Source organism: Saccostrea cucullata, unplaced genomic scaffold (assembly GCF_032062105.1).
Source record: "Saccostrea cucullata isolate Sc308-1 unplaced genomic scaffold, CSIRO_AGI_Scuc_v1 ctg15, whole genome shotgun sequence".
Lineage (NCBI taxonomy): Eukaryota > Metazoa > Mollusca > Bivalvia > Ostreida > Ostreidae > Saccostrea > Saccostrea cuccullata.
The window spans coordinates 602501-620813 of NW_026938676.1; the positions used below are offsets into that span (position 1 = coordinate 602501).

At 34.4% G+C, this 18313-nt stretch overlaps 1 protein-coding gene and 1 long non-coding RNA gene across 2 annotated transcripts in view; one reads left to right on the forward strand and one right to left on the reverse strand.

The window, feature by feature from the left end:
- The window catches only part of LOC134250889 (solute carrier family 49 member 4-like), a 30621-nt gene that overhangs the window by 8408 nt on the left and 3900 nt on the right, over positions 1-18313 (forward strand). Inside the window, exons 4-8 of the mRNA XM_062733248.1 lie at positions 13362-13413; positions 13580-13677; positions 14352-14481; positions 14840-14948; positions 16536-16603. Coding sequence (XP_062589232.1) covers positions 13362-13413; positions 13580-13677; positions 14352-14481; positions 14840-14948; positions 16536-16603 — 457 coding nt within the window. The remainder of the gene's footprint in view (positions 1-13361; positions 13414-13579; positions 13678-14351; positions 14482-14839; positions 14949-16535; positions 16604-18313) is intronic.
- On the reverse strand, positions 4128-9848 carry LOC134250891 (uncharacterized). The gene is made up of 3 exons (XR_009988620.1): positions 9536-9848; positions 5212-5362; positions 4128-4917 (listed from the first exon to the last, which is right to left on the reverse strand). It is a non-coding gene; the product is annotated as an uncharacterized LOC134250891 (long non-coding RNA).

Here is an 18313-nt window from a genome sequence, read left to right on the forward strand (position 1 = left end):
CATGTATAGATGCTTTGGGGGAAGGATGCGGCATTTGATGAGTCCTTCGTAGTTTTGAAGCAGATCAAAATTTTCGGTCACGATCTGGGGACGTCCCAGTGGAATCTTGCCCGTTTTATTGATGAAGGGATAAAGTGAAGTCACATCAAAGTATTTGATACTGGTGTTTTCATCTGCCTGGGCATGCAGTTTAAAGGCTTCGGTTCTATCGCCGAAAAAGGCATCTCTAGGTTGTAAGGGCGAGGTAAACTCTAAGTTCTCTATAAAAGCCTTCATTTCCTCTGTGGACTCTACGGTCCGATCGAAATCGGATTCCCACATCTGTAGGTAAGTATATCCCGAAGATTCCAAGTACCTTCTCTTTTCCAAGGTTCTCTGATAGAGGTCCCCCATGGTCATTCCCGCGACTTTATTGAGGGTGTTGGCAGAGTAGCATTTGGGATTACCATGCCAAAAATCACCATGAAATTCCATCACTACTTTCTGATCCCCTATTTTATAGTATCCATCGACTCTGTATGGTCCAATCACTTTTTCCCCTTCGTTGCCTGCATGTTGAATCTCTACGTTTATTTGATGAGCATGGTATTTTATCCACTGCATGGCCTTGAAGGATTGTTTGTCTTTCGGTCGATACCCTTGGGGTGGTATAATGCCGATAGACTCTCTTTCCAAAAAGAGACTGCGAAATACCAGATTACAAGCCGAGGCAATGGTGATGCAGCGTTCGAAAGGGTCAACGCCGTCCCGATCATCTCGTGACGTCATATCCATGAAGATGTCCCGGAATTTGAGACACCCTCGCCTGAGAATATCGACGTCAGACTGACAATATTTGATTATTTCTTTCTGAAAATCAAAACTATCGTGTTGATGTTCTTCGTACCAATGGAGAAACTTGGTGCGATCATCGGGCATCATACCATCTGCATTATAAAACTGTACGTCTGGTAGGTGATTTATGATAGCCCTCTGATTTTCTTTTCGATTGTATAGATGTGGAAAATAGCCCTTGGCGACTTCAGGTATATCAAACGCCTTTGGCATCTTTGAGAGAGCCATGGGTATGAAATTCATGGAATCCAGGAATTTCATTTTGAGATGAGGTATCTCGATGCTCATGAATTTGGACCCATTCATGATCACCTCCGGCAAGATGGCGTTCTCGTACAAGTAACTGACGATGGGATAGCTATCGTACCCTCGAAAGTTATGACAGAAGACTTTAGCGCCTTCGTTTTCCTCCGAGAACAGCCATTTACAGAAATCGTCACGTGTGTTTGGGCCATTGAAAATGCGTTGCTTGTAATGGCATAATGAACAGTAGCTATGCTCGTTGATCTCGTCTTCGTCAATGCATTCTTCGCACACCTTATGAACGATACATAAATTGGGCACGTGTCGATATGAACCACACGACGACTGGTTGCAATTTTTGCAAGAAGTGATTTTCCTTGGAACAAAGCCCTGTTCGCACGGATTTGAGTGACAGTTTTTGCGATGACAATTTCCACATTTGATGGATATCTGGGGAAAATAACCCTCATCACACTGGATCATGTCATCCTGTGTGCATTCAAAATCGAAAAATATCCACTGTTTGAGTTGTTCGTCGTCTTCATCGACCGTTACCTTCCGTTTTCTTTTCAACAGCTTCGTTTCTTCTTCCTCTTCTGTGGTTTTCATGTAACACACATGATCTTCGGACTTAAACATTTTGCAAATGTCACAGTATTTGTTTCCACACACGTGCGGTTGTCTCGATTTATTTCTGTTCACTGTGGTGGAACACTGACGGCAACGATAGTACGTATGACACGTGGAATTGCCTTGGAACGACAGTTCAGAATGTAGCTCGAAACAGGTAGTGTTCTTGAAATGACGATTGCACGTGGAACAATACTGCCAGTCTTCTGAATGATCGTTGTGGCATCTGTGACATAGATGACATGGTTCATTGCAGATATGCTTTTCTTTGTGGTCATATCCTTTCTGGCATTTCTGACAGAAATAACTTCTGTCCAAGAACCCCGACATCGTAGTGATCACATCATAATGATTGTTGCGGTGATACAAGTAGATCTTTTTATCGGCTTCCGGTCCTTGGTACACGATGGCGTTAAAACAATCTTTGGAAAGAACATGGATCTGGTATCCAGGTAACACCGACTGAAAGGTCTTCACGTCCTCCAAATCGCACTGCCGTAAAGGCACACTGGCAACTTTGTGTAATTCTTCGGCCAGGGTTCTTTGTATACTTTTGCCTGATGCATAGGAGAAGACATTTCAGGATACATATTTCATTTTCTGAACAAGTGGTAAATAGTAAGACATGTCAGAAAAAACATAACATATGGAATATGATATATCTCTTTTCTCTTCAAATGAATAGCATGCATTACATGAGCTCAAACCTGTTCGTATCGAATTCCATTTCGGATGTTTGTCAATTCTAGCTTTGGCCGTCACAATTGCTCTGGCACAACATAAATGGTCTCTGTTGATAATCTTGATGAAGCTTCTCTTTTCTTTCAGCGACTTTTCAAGATCAACGTAGCTTTTCTTTTTATGTCCTTTTCCGGAGGGCAGTTTGACGTGAATCACTTCAATCTCCAATGACTGATCTACGACAAATTCCTCATAAGACTGCAGCACGCGTTCTATTTCGGTGAGAAGACGATCCGCCGATAGCTGTGCAACCCGCATGAAGGGTAGACTTATGGGGTAGTCCAGCTCTGGACACTGGACAGTTAAGCGAATTAAGTGCAATTCTCTGTAATCACCAAAGTAATTCTGAAAGGGTCTGGCACGCATAGTCTCAGATTTTCTTCAAACTTGGCATATAGTATCTTCCTAGGGTAAAACTTATATGTATGGCATAATTTTTTTCTGGACATCCTCCGTTACCATGGTAACCGGGATACAAAATTTCTGACATATAGGGCTAATTTGTGTATGGCAATTTTGCTAAAATCACACTTTTTACACCATCTGTGCTGAACCCATATTTTAGATTAGAACTCTGTTGCTAATTTCTTATAAAACTACAACATCAACACTTTCAATGGATATCTTTAATATGTTTAATAATTATTTGAAAATTTTGTAATACTTTGTCAAACAATGGCAAAATATCAATTTTTCGAAATTTGGTCAAAACTGAAAAATTACAACATTTTGGGAAGAAAAATAAAAAATTAGCAGAACTTTCACAATGTATCACCTATTTCATCTGAAGGTACTTGTCACAAATGATGAAAATACTCAAAAACATTCATGGGCAAATAACAACAAATGTTGACTATAACAAAATGAAAAATCATAAAATTGGCATTTCGCCAAAATAAAGCTTTGATGAACATTTCATATAACAAGATATATTTTTCTTTTTAAAATAAAAATTCAAGGAATTTAAGCTTAAAATTTGTAAAATCAATGAGATATTGTCAGCTGAACCATAAGAAAATTATTTATTCATATCTATAGGCAAGAATATGATCATAAATATAACCCCCCCCCTCTAATTTCTAGCACAATACAAAAATAATAGTCCTCTATTACTGATTACTGCAGTTAATAAGGCTGCATCATAATTTCTATTAAGTTATATGCTTTTATTTAAGAAATAAGGTATCATTTTTTGAGTTTTATTGGGATGTAAAACGGGTTGGTCACGTGATCAAATCTCATAAAGCACGAAGGGCTTTATGGAAGATTTGATCATGTGCCAACCCGTTTTACATCCCAGTAAAACTCAAAAAATGATACCTTATTACTTATATTTACATTTGTGACTTATTCATACTTTAAATTGGCCTGATTGTGACTTTTAACGTGTGAATTGCATTATTTTTCAAACCCAACGACATGTATGTAATCCACTGAATGCGCGTCGACCCTTTATGACGTCACTGAGAAATTACATCGAACGTTTATCCATATGCACATCTATGACCTCTTGACCCCGTACCTGTATTTATACAGTTATAAAAACGCTTGCTTTCAATAGTATAATATAAAGGAAAACATTTGCAAATGTAAATATAATATATGAACATGAAACAAAATCCAAAACACAAAAAAATTACATAGCTAGCTGCTACATATGATAGAACAAAAGAATTACAATTAAGACAAGTACTGTTAGCTTGTGAATTTTTTTTTCAACCTTTATCAAAATTATCAACTACAATGTATTTTAATTAGCAAACCATATCATATGAAATTTAAAGAAGCTCTAAACAATACATGTGTATCAAGAAGTGGTCTGCAGACTTTCAATTAAGGAAAAAAATATCATATAAAGGTATGCACATTGAGACTATTAGTTCATTTTCCACAAGTACATGTACCTGCATTATTTCTACAAGAAAACCCTGTTGTTGACTATTGGGAAAATTAATGTGAATATTAATCAATTACTTATTCTTTGTCTAAGATAATGCTAGTAAAAATATTTTAATCTATTACAAATTGTGAAATAAATGGTAAGCAACCATTTTTTTTCTATCTGACTTCTAAGGGGAGATCACTCTTAATGTATTAAATTACTCCTTCAAGTAGAGCTCATTAGTGTGCTGTTAAGAGCTTCCTTAAATAATGACGTCACTGAGTCACTTAGAAATATGGTTGAATCTTGAGGATTTCCAGTATGGAGACACACATGAATATTCTCATTTCCAATTTCATCTTCAGGAAAATCACTCTGAAAAACCAGCTACATTGCTCCTCATTTGGGAAACTAAATTATCAGTAACAGACATCATGGTACTTTCTAAGGAAAAAATTTAATGCCATATCTCCAACTTTTAAGGCTTCATAGTTGTTTGGAGATTTTATGATATTCAGCTTTGCACTTTACTTTGAACTTCATGATGTTGCATCTCCACTTGTATATTTAAGATGACTTTTTTCTACCTGCAGAAGTAAATACAATTTTCAATATCTTCAAACGAAAACAAATATCAAACTGAATTAAATACATAATTAGATTAAATACATAAATGTAAAAGCAAACCCTATATCAAGAGGTGTTTTTCTAATGATCATTATGACAGTTGTTCAAATTTAACATGTTTTCTATGATACATGCATGTATTATTATGATTTTAAAAATCATTTTGATCTATAAAAGAGAAATGAGCAGACCATATACTACATGTAGAACTGTGTTTTTCTAACAATTTAGATTTGATTTTTGAAACTGCTTACCTTGAAGAGAAATGCATCTATAAGCTGTCCCAATTCCTGAAATTGTCTTTTCCAAAATTAACTTCAAGGTTTTATTTGAATTCTATTATAGCCATGATTTATATGTGTATATGTTCTTGTTCCTTTTCCTTTTCATCCTCTTTGGTGAATCCTTTGAAAACAAAAAATGAATATAATTCAATTTTTGTTAAAAATCACTAAATTCAAGATAAAAATTAATTAATTTTATAATAAAAATCAATCTATATATTAATTATTTTTCTGTCAACATGATCAAAAGGAAAGTCATATTATCCTTACAAAAATATGTACAGGTCAAGAACTATATAAAAGAGAGGTTAAGCAGATGACCGTGTACGTGTCACTAAGGAAATACCATATTTTTATGCGATTTAAGGACAGATGATACAAACAAATTTTCTTTGAAAAAGATTAATATCATGTCACAAGTTTAGAAATGTGAATGGTTCTTAGAATTTTTTCTCCGAAGAACTGGAAAATGAGATAGACTTGGAAAATATTAGTAATATTTCAATGAAAAAACAAATACAGACAAATCGCATTCAGTAAAGGTTTATAGGTGAAAACAAATTTCAGAATATGTTATCTTGGCGATTAAAGTGTAATATAAACTTAAGAAAAATATACCAAGCCAGGTGAATTTTATTAGGAAAAGCTAAATGGTAAAAATCAGCCATGTGATATAGCTAATTTTTTGTCATTTTGATCTTCCTCTTAAAATTCACCTGGCTTGGTATATTTTTCTAAAGTTTATATGACACTTTTAGCGCCAAGATAACATATTCTGAAATTTGTTTTCACGTGTAAACCTTTACTGAATGTGATTTGTCTATATTTGTTTTTTTATTGAAATATTACTTATATTTTCCAAGTCTATCTCATTTTCCAGTTCTTCGGAGAAAAAATTCTAAGAACCGTCCACTTTTCTAAACTTGTGACGTGATATTAAATATTTTTCAAAGAAAAAAATTGTTTATATCATCTGTCCTTAAGTCATCAGTTTTGCATACCCCGTAATTCTACAAGTTGTACACAATGTATAGATTTGCAAGTACACGTAGGTGAGAACTTGTAGCTTCTTAAACTCAAACTACAGAATATTTATTTTTCAGCTGGTGTTTGGAATGAATTTGAGTATTTATTACGTACATCCAATGTATCTTTTTTTATTTCAAGTCATAGATTTATTTGATACAAATGGATTGAAGTGTCGTGCTGAAATGATGTTTTACACATACCGGTACACATGCAGATTGTTAAACAGAACACAATGTAAAATCACTGCTAGGTTTACATGTAGAGGTAGACGTACACAGTAAAATGCTTAAACTCTCTATTGACAGAACTATTTACTTTTTGTTTACCGGTAATAATTTATATATAATAGGAGTATGTGTAATATATAGTATGGCTGTAATGTATACGGATTACTGTTATAAACAAAGATATTATCATGATTATACGGTGACCATGATTTTTCATCTTCAAATATTTTTATACACCTGTGTTTTTTTTTTCTTTTCTGAAAAGGGAAACTATCACTTAATGTTGAGAAGATTACATTGATTGTTATGTATAAAGTCTCTTAGTCTTCCAAATTTTTTAATACAAATATGGAGACCCACCACTTGCCGTTGGAGAGATACAAATTTTTTCCTATACTTGTCACTCACGACCATTGAGCAGTGAGGGATTTTTTTTGATTCCAGTGCCTACTGGCTACTGCCACATGGGACCTCAGTTTATATGATAGCATCCGAAGGGCTGCAGGCATGTTTACGAAGCTATCTTAGGACTAAGAAACGTCTTAGGATATACTTACGACAATTCGTAAGACTATGTCGGGTTTTCGAAAGTATCGTAACTTAAGAAAGTTCTTAAGAATAATCTTAAACTTACGACAGCTTTAGACCTATCTTAAGTCTATCGTAAGTAGAAATAGCAGCGTCAATGTTGTTGCTGGCTCGAGGAAATCGTCGTATCAGACGTGATTGAGAATTTAGGGCCTAAAGATATAAGAAGAATTCGAAATACTGATTACTAGTATGTCGGAACCGTTAACAACAGCTTTAAAAATTATATACTACTGTAATATACGGATTTCGTTAAATAAAATGTTTGATAAGACTATTAATTTTTGTTGATGTGTTTATCAAAACAACTTATGAAATACAGTTTGACTGATTAATGATATTGCGCTCTATTTCATTTAAAAGATATATTTATTTTCTAAGCCCCCCCCCCCTTTGAAGCTTCAACGCTATCTAAAAAATCATGAACTTTTGTATTGTGTATATATCAGGTGGTTTCTACAGATGTTGAATTATTACACAGTTATAAATGTACTGCATTTACACATGACACAGACGTCGCATTGATTTTGAAAATGGGGGGGGGGGTAGAAAAAGAATCCAACTAACATAGAAAAAGAATCTAACTTACATTTTAAAAAAACTTGACAAGCGATAAAGAACCCCGAACATTTTGTAGCTAAAATCTACAGGCACCTGACGTTACTTAATAAAAAAAAAATTTACACATACCTAATTATGTGTATATTTTTTTTTATTTCAAAAGAAAAATAAGTAACGTCAGGTGCCAGTGCAAAAATCTTATTTCGTGCTGGGGAGGAGGGGGGCTAAGTTCCAACTTCTTTAGTGACAAATTTTACTCGTACACTATTACATTACCCTTATTTTACTATACAACACAAATAGGGGGAAGGGGCGATCTTTCTATGAACATTTTCATTGGTACAATTTAAATAGTATGTTTCGACCTCCCTTCCCCCATGTTAAATATTACGTTCCTGTATGCATCTACTTTCCAAGAATATCCATGGTTAGAATTCTGATGACATCCAGTGCCTCATGCAGATGCACAATATACATAGTAAGAATATGTATCCTGTTAATTAACAGAATAAAATTTAATTTCACTTAACAACCTGAGAGAGTCGCGGAGTAAGGAGTTGATCCTTACGTCTCAGTCCTGTTCGAATCCCACTGTGGGATAAGGAGACCGGTCCTTCAGATAAGATCGTATAAGCCGAGGCCCCGTGTCGCAGTTGGTGGTGGCACGAAAAAGATCCCTCATTGCTCAATGACCTTAAGTCTCGAGAATAGGAGAAAATTTATAGTTCTCCACCGGCGAGTGGTGGCGTCTCCATACAAGTGAAAGATTCTCGAGAGGGACGTTAAATAATATATACAATCAATCAATCAATCTTAACCTATGAGAGAGAGAGATTTTTCTCTGTCATGAGAGTGTGTGTGTGTGTAAATGGGTTTTTCCAGGTGACCTCACAGGTGTTGATACCGCACTCTATGGCAGAGATTGGAGTATAACCAATTATTCCCACAATTTTTTTCTTGCGAATGAGTTAGTCTTTGGGGGAGGGGGCTCCTCCAGTTTTGCCTATTTCCTTCCGATTTGCTCTGCATTACGTTTCACGCAAGTAAATTGACGCACTTTTCATCGTTCAAGAATTCTGAATGATCCAATGGCACTCTAATTGATTTTAAATGTAACCAATATTACAGTATATCGTCGAGTTTAGATGATTAATAATTTAAAATATACAATTTATATTTATAAATTTTAAAAAACCCTTAAATTCTTTTTTTTTTTAATTTTCGCTCTTTTAAATATTTTCATTATGATGACATAACGTGTAGCATTATATATAGCAAAAGATTACAACTCTCTGATCCCTGACAATGGTTTTAAAAGCTTGGATTATTTCTATTTCATAATGATTTAAGACGTCTTAGCTTAGGATGATCATAAGATAGCTTTGAAAAACACCTTAAGATAATCTTACGATGATCGTAAGATTTTCTTAAGATATATCTTAGGAAATTTCTTATGAACAATCTTAGGAAAGTTTCGTAAACATGCCTGCTGGTCTCCACATCCCACAGTGGGATATGAACCTGCGATATAAGCATAAACTCCTTACTTTGCAATTCTAGAGCAGACGCTCTAAACACTGCACTGCGCAAGCGACTTAGAAGTTGCTTTCAAATATAGGCCTACAGCTTTCTACCTAGCCAAATCAATTGATTGTACTGGACCTGGTTATATAAAGAGATTGTGTCTGACCTGATTCATGTCTTCATGGTCTGCCATCAACATGTATTTCTATGTAATTATTTATGTAAATGAACCGGGGAGAGTCAGGACAGAGGTCCCTTCAGGTGTCATAATTTTCATAGCAGAGGAATCTCGGGTTACATGCATGCAAGCCAATAAAATGGATAAAAAAGTATACATACTTAGCATTTGTAATATTTATAATTACCTCTTGTCTTCTTATGTATTATATCTTGGCCTTTTTTCCTTCTTCCACACTGCCATTCCTCACCCCGGACCCGCTTTGATAAGTTTTCTCACCAAACTATTTATTTACCACTACAAGTGCCTACACATTGTACCTCCAAACGCTAGAGAGTAATCCAAGGGAAGTAATTTGGAAGCAAAAAATGCTTCAAAATGCAGAAAAAATGGATATTCACCTTTGAATTTCTTTTACACATATCATTTGCCCACCAATTTTTTAATTGTTTGAATATAACTAAATATCAACCTTTCATATTTTATTATTGCTTAATTTGTAGATGGCTGCATTTTTTTGTTTTAAGTCTGTAAAAACTGATCAAAATTTACTATATTTTTGACATATTGCAATGCATAACATGACCACTTACGAGTGTAAAATTAAAATTGAACTGTAAATATTGTTGTTTGAATCTCTAATATTGGATAACAACAATAAACATAAATTTAGATATCTCTGTTCATTTCTAGACATGGTTTTTCATGAAAAGTACAGATTTTCATGATTTACAAAAATGAAAAAGTTTGTATCCCGTTTCTATGGCAACCAAGTTTATAATTCAAATACTATTTTTAGATTTTATAATCACTCACACACCTGTATCAAATTATGATATAAAAATTTAAATCTGTAACTATGAGTGCCAAAATATTTTGGTGATTACAGAGAATTGGTCTTAAGTCTCTGGAGTCCATGAACCCTGTTTTAAAAAAAACAATCGCTAGAAATTTTACCTTCTGCATCTATTTAAATGGTTGAAGATCTGATATATGACATTTATAACAAATGTTGCATGAGAAGGCATGTTTTATCATTCACCTTATGAAAGGTGTGTAAAAAATTTATTTTAACAGTGCAATATCCATGGGCATTGATGATATCTATACCTGTCAAATCTTTTATCACTGAGGAAAAGAGGCGACGCAAACTTTGTAGAATATTAGGCAGATTCCTGACTTCCAGATCTTGGAAGTTCACTAGATATCTGTTTGCTGTGGTGTTAAATTTCCTCATTTTTTGTTCACCAATAGGAGTAACTCTATAGTTATCTCTAGGGTCATCCATCTTTGTAATTCGTCTTTTCGTTGAAGGTCCTGATTGAGGAGATTCGTTTGTTCTCTTTTTCCCTCTTCCGGATTGACCATGACGGTGATATCGATGCAATGCTAAATTATTCTCTGTTGTAAAGGCTTGAGGACAATCTGGACATTGATACAGATCATGCTTTTTTCTGTGCTGTGCAAGATTATCATCCCTTGCAAACCTTTTCCCGCAAACGTCACATCTGTAACCTTCCATTTCTATAATTAACAAATATGTTTATGTAAACTGTATCAGTTGTACCTGTTTTTTAAGGTTTGTAATTAAGTACTATACAATAATAATAGATTCGTTTTTATTTGAAATTTATTTCTAAATCATTGTTAGTAAATACAGATTTTCTCTCTAAAACAAGGTGGTAGATCTTTACGATACATATAATGGCACTTTTAAGAAATCTGATAGGTTGAATATTTTTAAAACGGTCACGTGGGAACGAGAATTGTAGTAAATTCCCTGCTTACTCTACCGAGCTTTTGAAAACACTATCGAGTCATGATAATATACAACAAAATAAATAAACAAGTTTATATCTTTCATATTTCATCAAATCAAGTGTAAAACTAAGAATCGCTATCTTTTCCAATTGAATATTTAGCAAAAGTATGTGTATAAATTTCTTACCTTAGAAAGAAATTAAATTCCAAAGAATAAAATAGCAACCGTGTTGATTTCCCGATGTTACTCATTAGGGTGCTGTATGATTTATGGCGCACCAGTATCTAGATTCCGTCTTATATATTATTCTATAGTCGTCATGGAAACAAACAGAAAACAAGTGAAACGATTGGTTACTTTATGATCATTAAAAGTATTAATTAATTTTAATTCCACCTGTAGTGGACCCCTCTATTGTGACTTGTCATACATACCGAAAATCATATTTTGTTTCCATAGAAACATATCAACTGAGCTCATTCTATTGGCTACCATGGTCATTGCACACATAAAATCACTCATTCAATTCATTTTTAACCTTTCGTGCACCCTCTTTGATTGTCTCCATCAATAGTTGTATTTTTCATCGTTTGTCGTCGTTTCTTTTATAAAAATCGGCCATCTGTATCTCTATTGAGAGATTAGCTATTGTATATTCCCCCCTGTAAAAATCTAGGTCGCACTGAACCTTGCGACCGTCTCGCTTGAGCGATTAGGTATTGAGTACCCTTTATAAAATCTAGGACGCATATACTTTAAGACGGATAAAAGATAAAAATGGACTGTACGTGTTGAGACATGTATATCTTTAGATTTATGATTGATGCACCATCCAAGCGTAAAGGAAAAGCTTGGGCTACATTTAATTAATCACATTCGCTTTATATTTGGTAGAATTATAGGGAGGGGGCTTATATATCAAAATTTCATAACTTTATTTCACTTCCCCTTCTTATCAATGTACTTTTACGCATGGTTGTATCAGTATTGTTACAACTGGTTGGGGATAATGGACTTTCAATTTACGGTGTGTGAATACACCAGACATTTAAATGCATTGAGACGTGTTTCGACATGTTATTTTTTGGTCACGGTGTGTAGATATATATAAACATGTTCTTACCTGTAGTTTTTTTTTCAATTGAATGAATCTCTCTCTCTCTCTCAATAAATCTTTAACCTATGGTGTATCTTTTTTACTAAACTTTTACAAGCATTTAAATGTCCAAGTTCATTGAGACATGTTTTTACCTGAATACCTCCGTTGCAAGGTCGAAATAGACATGTCTCTACCTTGTAGTATTTCGGTCGAGTAAATCTATTCAAACGAATTTTCAATAGAATCTTTAGTCATCTTTGCGTACGAAGACGAAGGTAATTTCCCTGTTTACGCCACGGAAAACTCCCAGTAAGGGCTACAAGAATCCCCTTTATGTATTGTGTGCGGTTCTATTATTTACAATCGTGAAATTTATCAATGAGCTGGTATTTAATTGCTGCTGGAACAAATAGTTGAGAAGGGGGTGAGGTTGACTACCCAGGACCGCATTCTACTCTTGGAGAAAATCCATTTGATATGTCACACTACGACCTTCTGGCAATTTTTTGATTTTGCACTTGATGATCCCGAAACACCCCCGGGATGATCTCTCCTCGTCGAGACCTTTTATTAATAGATCACACGACACCTTTTGAGTAGCTTTGATTTTGCACTTGATGATCCCGGACCACCCCCCGGGATGACCTCTCCTCGTCCAGACCTTTCCTTTGATAGGTCGCACCCTACCTTTTTTTTAAATTTGACCCTTGGACTAAACATGATTTAAAAATCTGGTTTTCCCGTCTATAGGGTCACGTGACCAAATATTCAAATGATGCCTTCTGATTGGTCGAAAGTTTGATGACGTCATTGGCGCGAAATTTGAATCGAGATCTATATGAGCGCCCTCCACTACTAGTAGTTATGTATGTAAAATTTTACATTTTGTGGTGGACATGAATTCGTGGGTCATTTCATACCTCGAAAACAACGAAAATTAACCCCCCACGAAAATTTGTGGTTTCACAGTATTTTTTCTCCATTTTGCAATTCTTCATTGAAATTGAAGAGGCATCTATATGTTTTCTTTATCCATTAAATATGCGTGTCATTTTTCATAAAACTCCGTAAGAAAAAAATGTCGCAACATAATGAAACCATCAATACATCTATATGTAATTTATCTTGTTTCGATTTTGTTGTTGTTGACAGGGCCACGTATTGTTAAAACTTCTCCCTCAACATTTGAAGTAGAAAATCAAAGGTAATTTTTTTGTGGTAAAATAAATATATGACGTCCAACCAGATTCTTAATTTTCTTTCCAAATGATCAAAATGAATCATTCTGTTCTGATTTTTTTAAATTTATATTTTTATTTTATTTGAGTTAATCGACTTCACTTTCTTTGTTATCCTTTAAAATATGACAGTAACCAGACTGTGAACCTAAACGACACCTCAGCTGAAAACTCCATCCAGGGGCGGATCCAAAAAGAAAAGGATGAGATAATGCTTTTAATGTATGTTGGTAGGTAAAACTATATTTTGCAGGACATACATCTTTTACCGGCCATAATTTTTTTTTAGGTCAGCTGAAATCAAAAATGTGCTTTCTGACCACCTTTGTCTGTCTACCTGTAAAATATCTTTCCGTTCTTTCTCCAATGTCAACTCACTCTAAAGTTTCCTGTTTCCTTGATTATGATTCAAGGAATTGTCAAGAATTCTTAATCGGGAATTAATCAAGAAATGGCGGGGGGGGGGGGGTCATGACTTTAAATTTCTGTTGCCCAAGAACCTCTGATACAGAACTTTTTGTTAATGTATCATGACATACTGAAGAATTACGATTTTTCAACAAGTTTTACATGGGAATACATTGGGGAAAAAATAATAAAATATTTTTAAGAACAGTCAAACCGTGATATTATAATAATTTGGAAGAAACCTCAAGAAGAATAAAATCAATTTTCAAAATTCAATTTAATTCATGTCATATGTGCTCATTTTTTAACAAATAAATGTAATATTAAAGTGGAAAAAATCTTATGAGCAAAAGTAGGGTCAGAGTGAATAAGGTGAGCGTTGTGGCACATGGACATTTTGCAGACTTTAGGTATAAGCATTATTTCGTGTCTTTCTAAAGACTTTAAGTTGATTGACAAAAGGAAGGATTTCATTGGTTGTACATGTATATTGTAGAATGTGCGTGGGCGGTCCTGTTATTCGTTGCCATGGTAATTTATTTTCCGAACAAGCCACCACTGCCTCCAACAAAAACAGCGGCCATTCCTCGAATCGAGTTCAAAAACGGACTAAAGAAGATCCTGAGGTACTTTATCATTAAAAGAACCTATTGTATAATAAATCTGTCAGTGTGGGAGAGGGAGAAGCACTATACAATTATTTTTCCAGTTCGTTGTAAATGCATGGATGTTGTAAACCAAAAAGCAAAGAAATGTTTATAAAATGTTGACCCTCTTAATGATAATAATTATAAAGTTTTGTTCACTTCCATTTTTTTATCAGTTTTAGTACGTTTTTCAAGGAATTTCTGTTATTTACCCCTCCCCCATTTTATTAAAATGCCCCCATGTACAATTATATGTAACTCTAATTAATAAATTTCTATATCGTACTTTTTCAACCAAAGGCTGTTGCTATTTAATTTATCAATCTTTTCTTTAAAGACTTCGTGAGTTTTGGGTCATAGCAGCCATATACAGTGTGTCAATGGGAGTCTTCAATATTTGGCAAGGTGTTCTGGATGTCTACTTAAAACCGCATGGATTCAGCCAGGTCAGTGCACACTAAGTTATACATGTACAGTATGTATAAGATTTGTTGGACATCGAACTTTTCAGAGCTATATAAAGTTGTCTCTTTTATTAATTTGTTCTTTTGTTCAAACATTAACTATTCTGGTAGATTTCCTTGTTAACATTAATTAATATATCATTATAATACATATTGTACAAAATTACATGTATCTATATTTATCTGCAAAATGACTGTATATGTACTTAAAAAAAATCATCTTTAACTGTGATATTTATCTGCAAAATGACTGTATATGTACTTCAAAAAAAATCATCTTTAACTGTGACAATTAAATTTATATATTAGATATTGTATATAAAAATTATTGATTGCGATGGGTTTAGGAATTGTCTTCGACCCTCGAACCCCCCCCCCCCCCCCCCCCCCCCCACCACCACCACCAAAAGCAAAAAACAAAAAACAACAACAACAAAAAACTAAGTTTGTAACTCACTTTCCACGGATTTCGACATGGTTGTTAATTAAAATTCCATGGAAGTTGAAGCTTTAATATTTCCATTTCCAATTGTTTTCTCTATGATAAACACTACAAAAGTGTATCTTGTTAATTTCATGATAATACCCTGTGGTATGTATATTTCTCTATTACTGAAAGGTCAGGTGTCAACCTGCATGTATATCACTGGCGTATAAATATACTCAAGAAAAAATAGATGTTTTGTTTAATTGTTTACTAAGTAATTTGATATGATATATCTTTTTAACAAACAAAATAAATAATGAATTATCTTCGGCTCGAAAGCAAGTCACTAGTGCAACGCTGTCCATTATCACTGAGGCCTCGCGAGACCGAGAACTCCACTTCCTGGTAAACAGCCACGTGGAGAAATTGACATTGCCACATGGATCTGCACGTACGCCATCATCTGATACAGACATCGTCCCTTAGTCATTACCATCCGACTTCTTAAGCAACTCAACTTCTTCTGTTATTATAACATCCATACAAATCGGTTTCCTGACCATACTGACCAGCTCCCGTTTCATCAACTGCGAAATTGCATTCAATATGGCGGCGGAGAAGTGACATAGTGCTGATATATGTTCGTGCTTCCGACAACCTAAATCTAGGTCACATATATAATTAAAGTCAACAAGATTTCTTTGATCGTCATTTAAAATTCTTTTGTTGTTTATTTTATAAATGTTGATATTTGACTACGGTAAATATAAATAGTCAATAAATTTGTTTCGTGTTTTTGGGACTATTTTTTATAGTAAAATTTGACGTCATGGGGCCTTGTGCATTTCAAATCTACTCAATTAGACGGTATTTCGATTTATTTTAAGATGGTTATTTCAAGTAAAAATGGAAATATAAGGAATCACTGTCTAGTTTTGAGGGTATGCCAGGGACATCAACAATAGTGGGAAACATGGGATAATTTTAGCATAACGGGCTTCGCCCGTTATGCAAATTATCCCATGTTTCCCACTATTGTTGATGCCCTGGCATACCCTCAAAACTAGACAGTGATTCCTTAACTCAATGCCTGTTTACTCAGGTGAGCGTTGTAGCCTTTAGTGTTGTTTGTTCTCTTTCAGGACCGGGCGGCCTGGCTGGGGGCGTCTTCGATCATGGCTGGATTTGTGTCTAGTGTTATAATCTGCAGGTCTGTCTTGTCACTTCATAAAAAGTCAGCCCCAAGGGGGGTATTTTATTGATATATCCTTTTAGATATTTTGGGGCATTCGACCTCAAGAGAGAACCTGTCATTTTTTTCCTAGATGATCAGGACAGTTTAATAATTATTTTGTTAACTGAAAAAGCATGGATAGAGGGGTAGGGGCTTGTAAGGTCCAGTCAAGGTCGGGGTTATTTTTTCGCCATCTGAGGACAGTTTTTAATTTGCAAACTTTTAAGCCCTTCCATATAATCAAATCTTTTTGTTCCCCGCTTTCGCAAAATCGATGTGACATTAAATCTCATTCGTATGTCCGTCCGTCAGTCGTTAACCTTGTCCGTCTGTCACTTGTAAAGCATATTTTTTCAATTAGAAGAGATAGGACTTTCATATTACACATGTGTATGTATTACCTATAACAAGACCTTTCTAAATACACTATGATTTTTGACCTCGTGACACTGAAGTTTGACCTACTTTTCCAAAAATTAACAATACTTTAAATTGGCCATAACTTTTGAATAAGAGATAGTGCTTGCACATTAATTATGTTTATTACCTGTGACCTTTATAAATATACTACATGATTTTTGACCTCATGACCTTGAAGTTTGATCTACATTAACCTTGGTCATAACTTTTGAGTGAGAAGATAATTAGAAATAATGTATCATTTTAAAACATTTATCGGGATATGAATACGGGTTGGTCACGAGATTAAATTCCACAAAGCCCGAATAATGTATCATTTTAAAACATCTATCGGGATATAAAATCTCGTACCAACCCGTATTTATAGCTCGATAGATGTTTTAAAATGATATCTTATTACTTATATTTACATTTGTGACTTATTCATACTTAAATTTGCCTGATTGTGACTTTTAACGTGTAAGATGCATTATTTTTCAAACCCAAGGGCATATGTATGTAATCCACTGAACGCGCGTCAACCCTTTATGACGTCACTGAGAAATTACGTCGAACGTTATCCATACGCACATCTATGACCTCTTGACCCCGTACCTGTATTTATTTAAGGAGGAACAGTACCTTTAGCTGAAAAAATTCCTGTCAATGAATTTTTTTCGTATTTTTAATATTTCTAATTTAATGTGTACTTAACATTTTAAAACGGTCCTGTCATGGGATTTCTTGACTTATTTAAAAGATATAGCCCCACAAATACCGCCCTGTTTAGAGTTTGTATGGAGTTTAGATACTTCATGTTTACAGGCCCATAACGGATCGAGTCCATAATGCGAATTTTTACGCACAAACGATAAATATGATAGATAACACTATATACTCAAATATTTCATAATATTCATAGTATTTAAATTATCTGAAAGCAATTGTTTTAATTTTATTTAGTATTTGGGTGGGATAATTTCTGCATTTTTCAAGGCAGCTTCAACGACAAAAACTGCATTTGGAAAAAATTCTGTCAATAAATATTTCTAAATTTACGGTTGAATGTCAGCCCTTCATCGTAATTATTTACTGCATAAATATCACAGGGCGAAGCTTACCTCAATATCGCACAGGACATCGTTGAATTAGACGTAAGCATGATAAAAACGCTTCACGTTTGTATTTTCCGAGTGCGGGAAATCAATTGTGACGTCACACGAAAATATAAACATTCAAAATTATCTAAATAGAGAGAATCTCTGCTACTAAACACGAAAAAATATT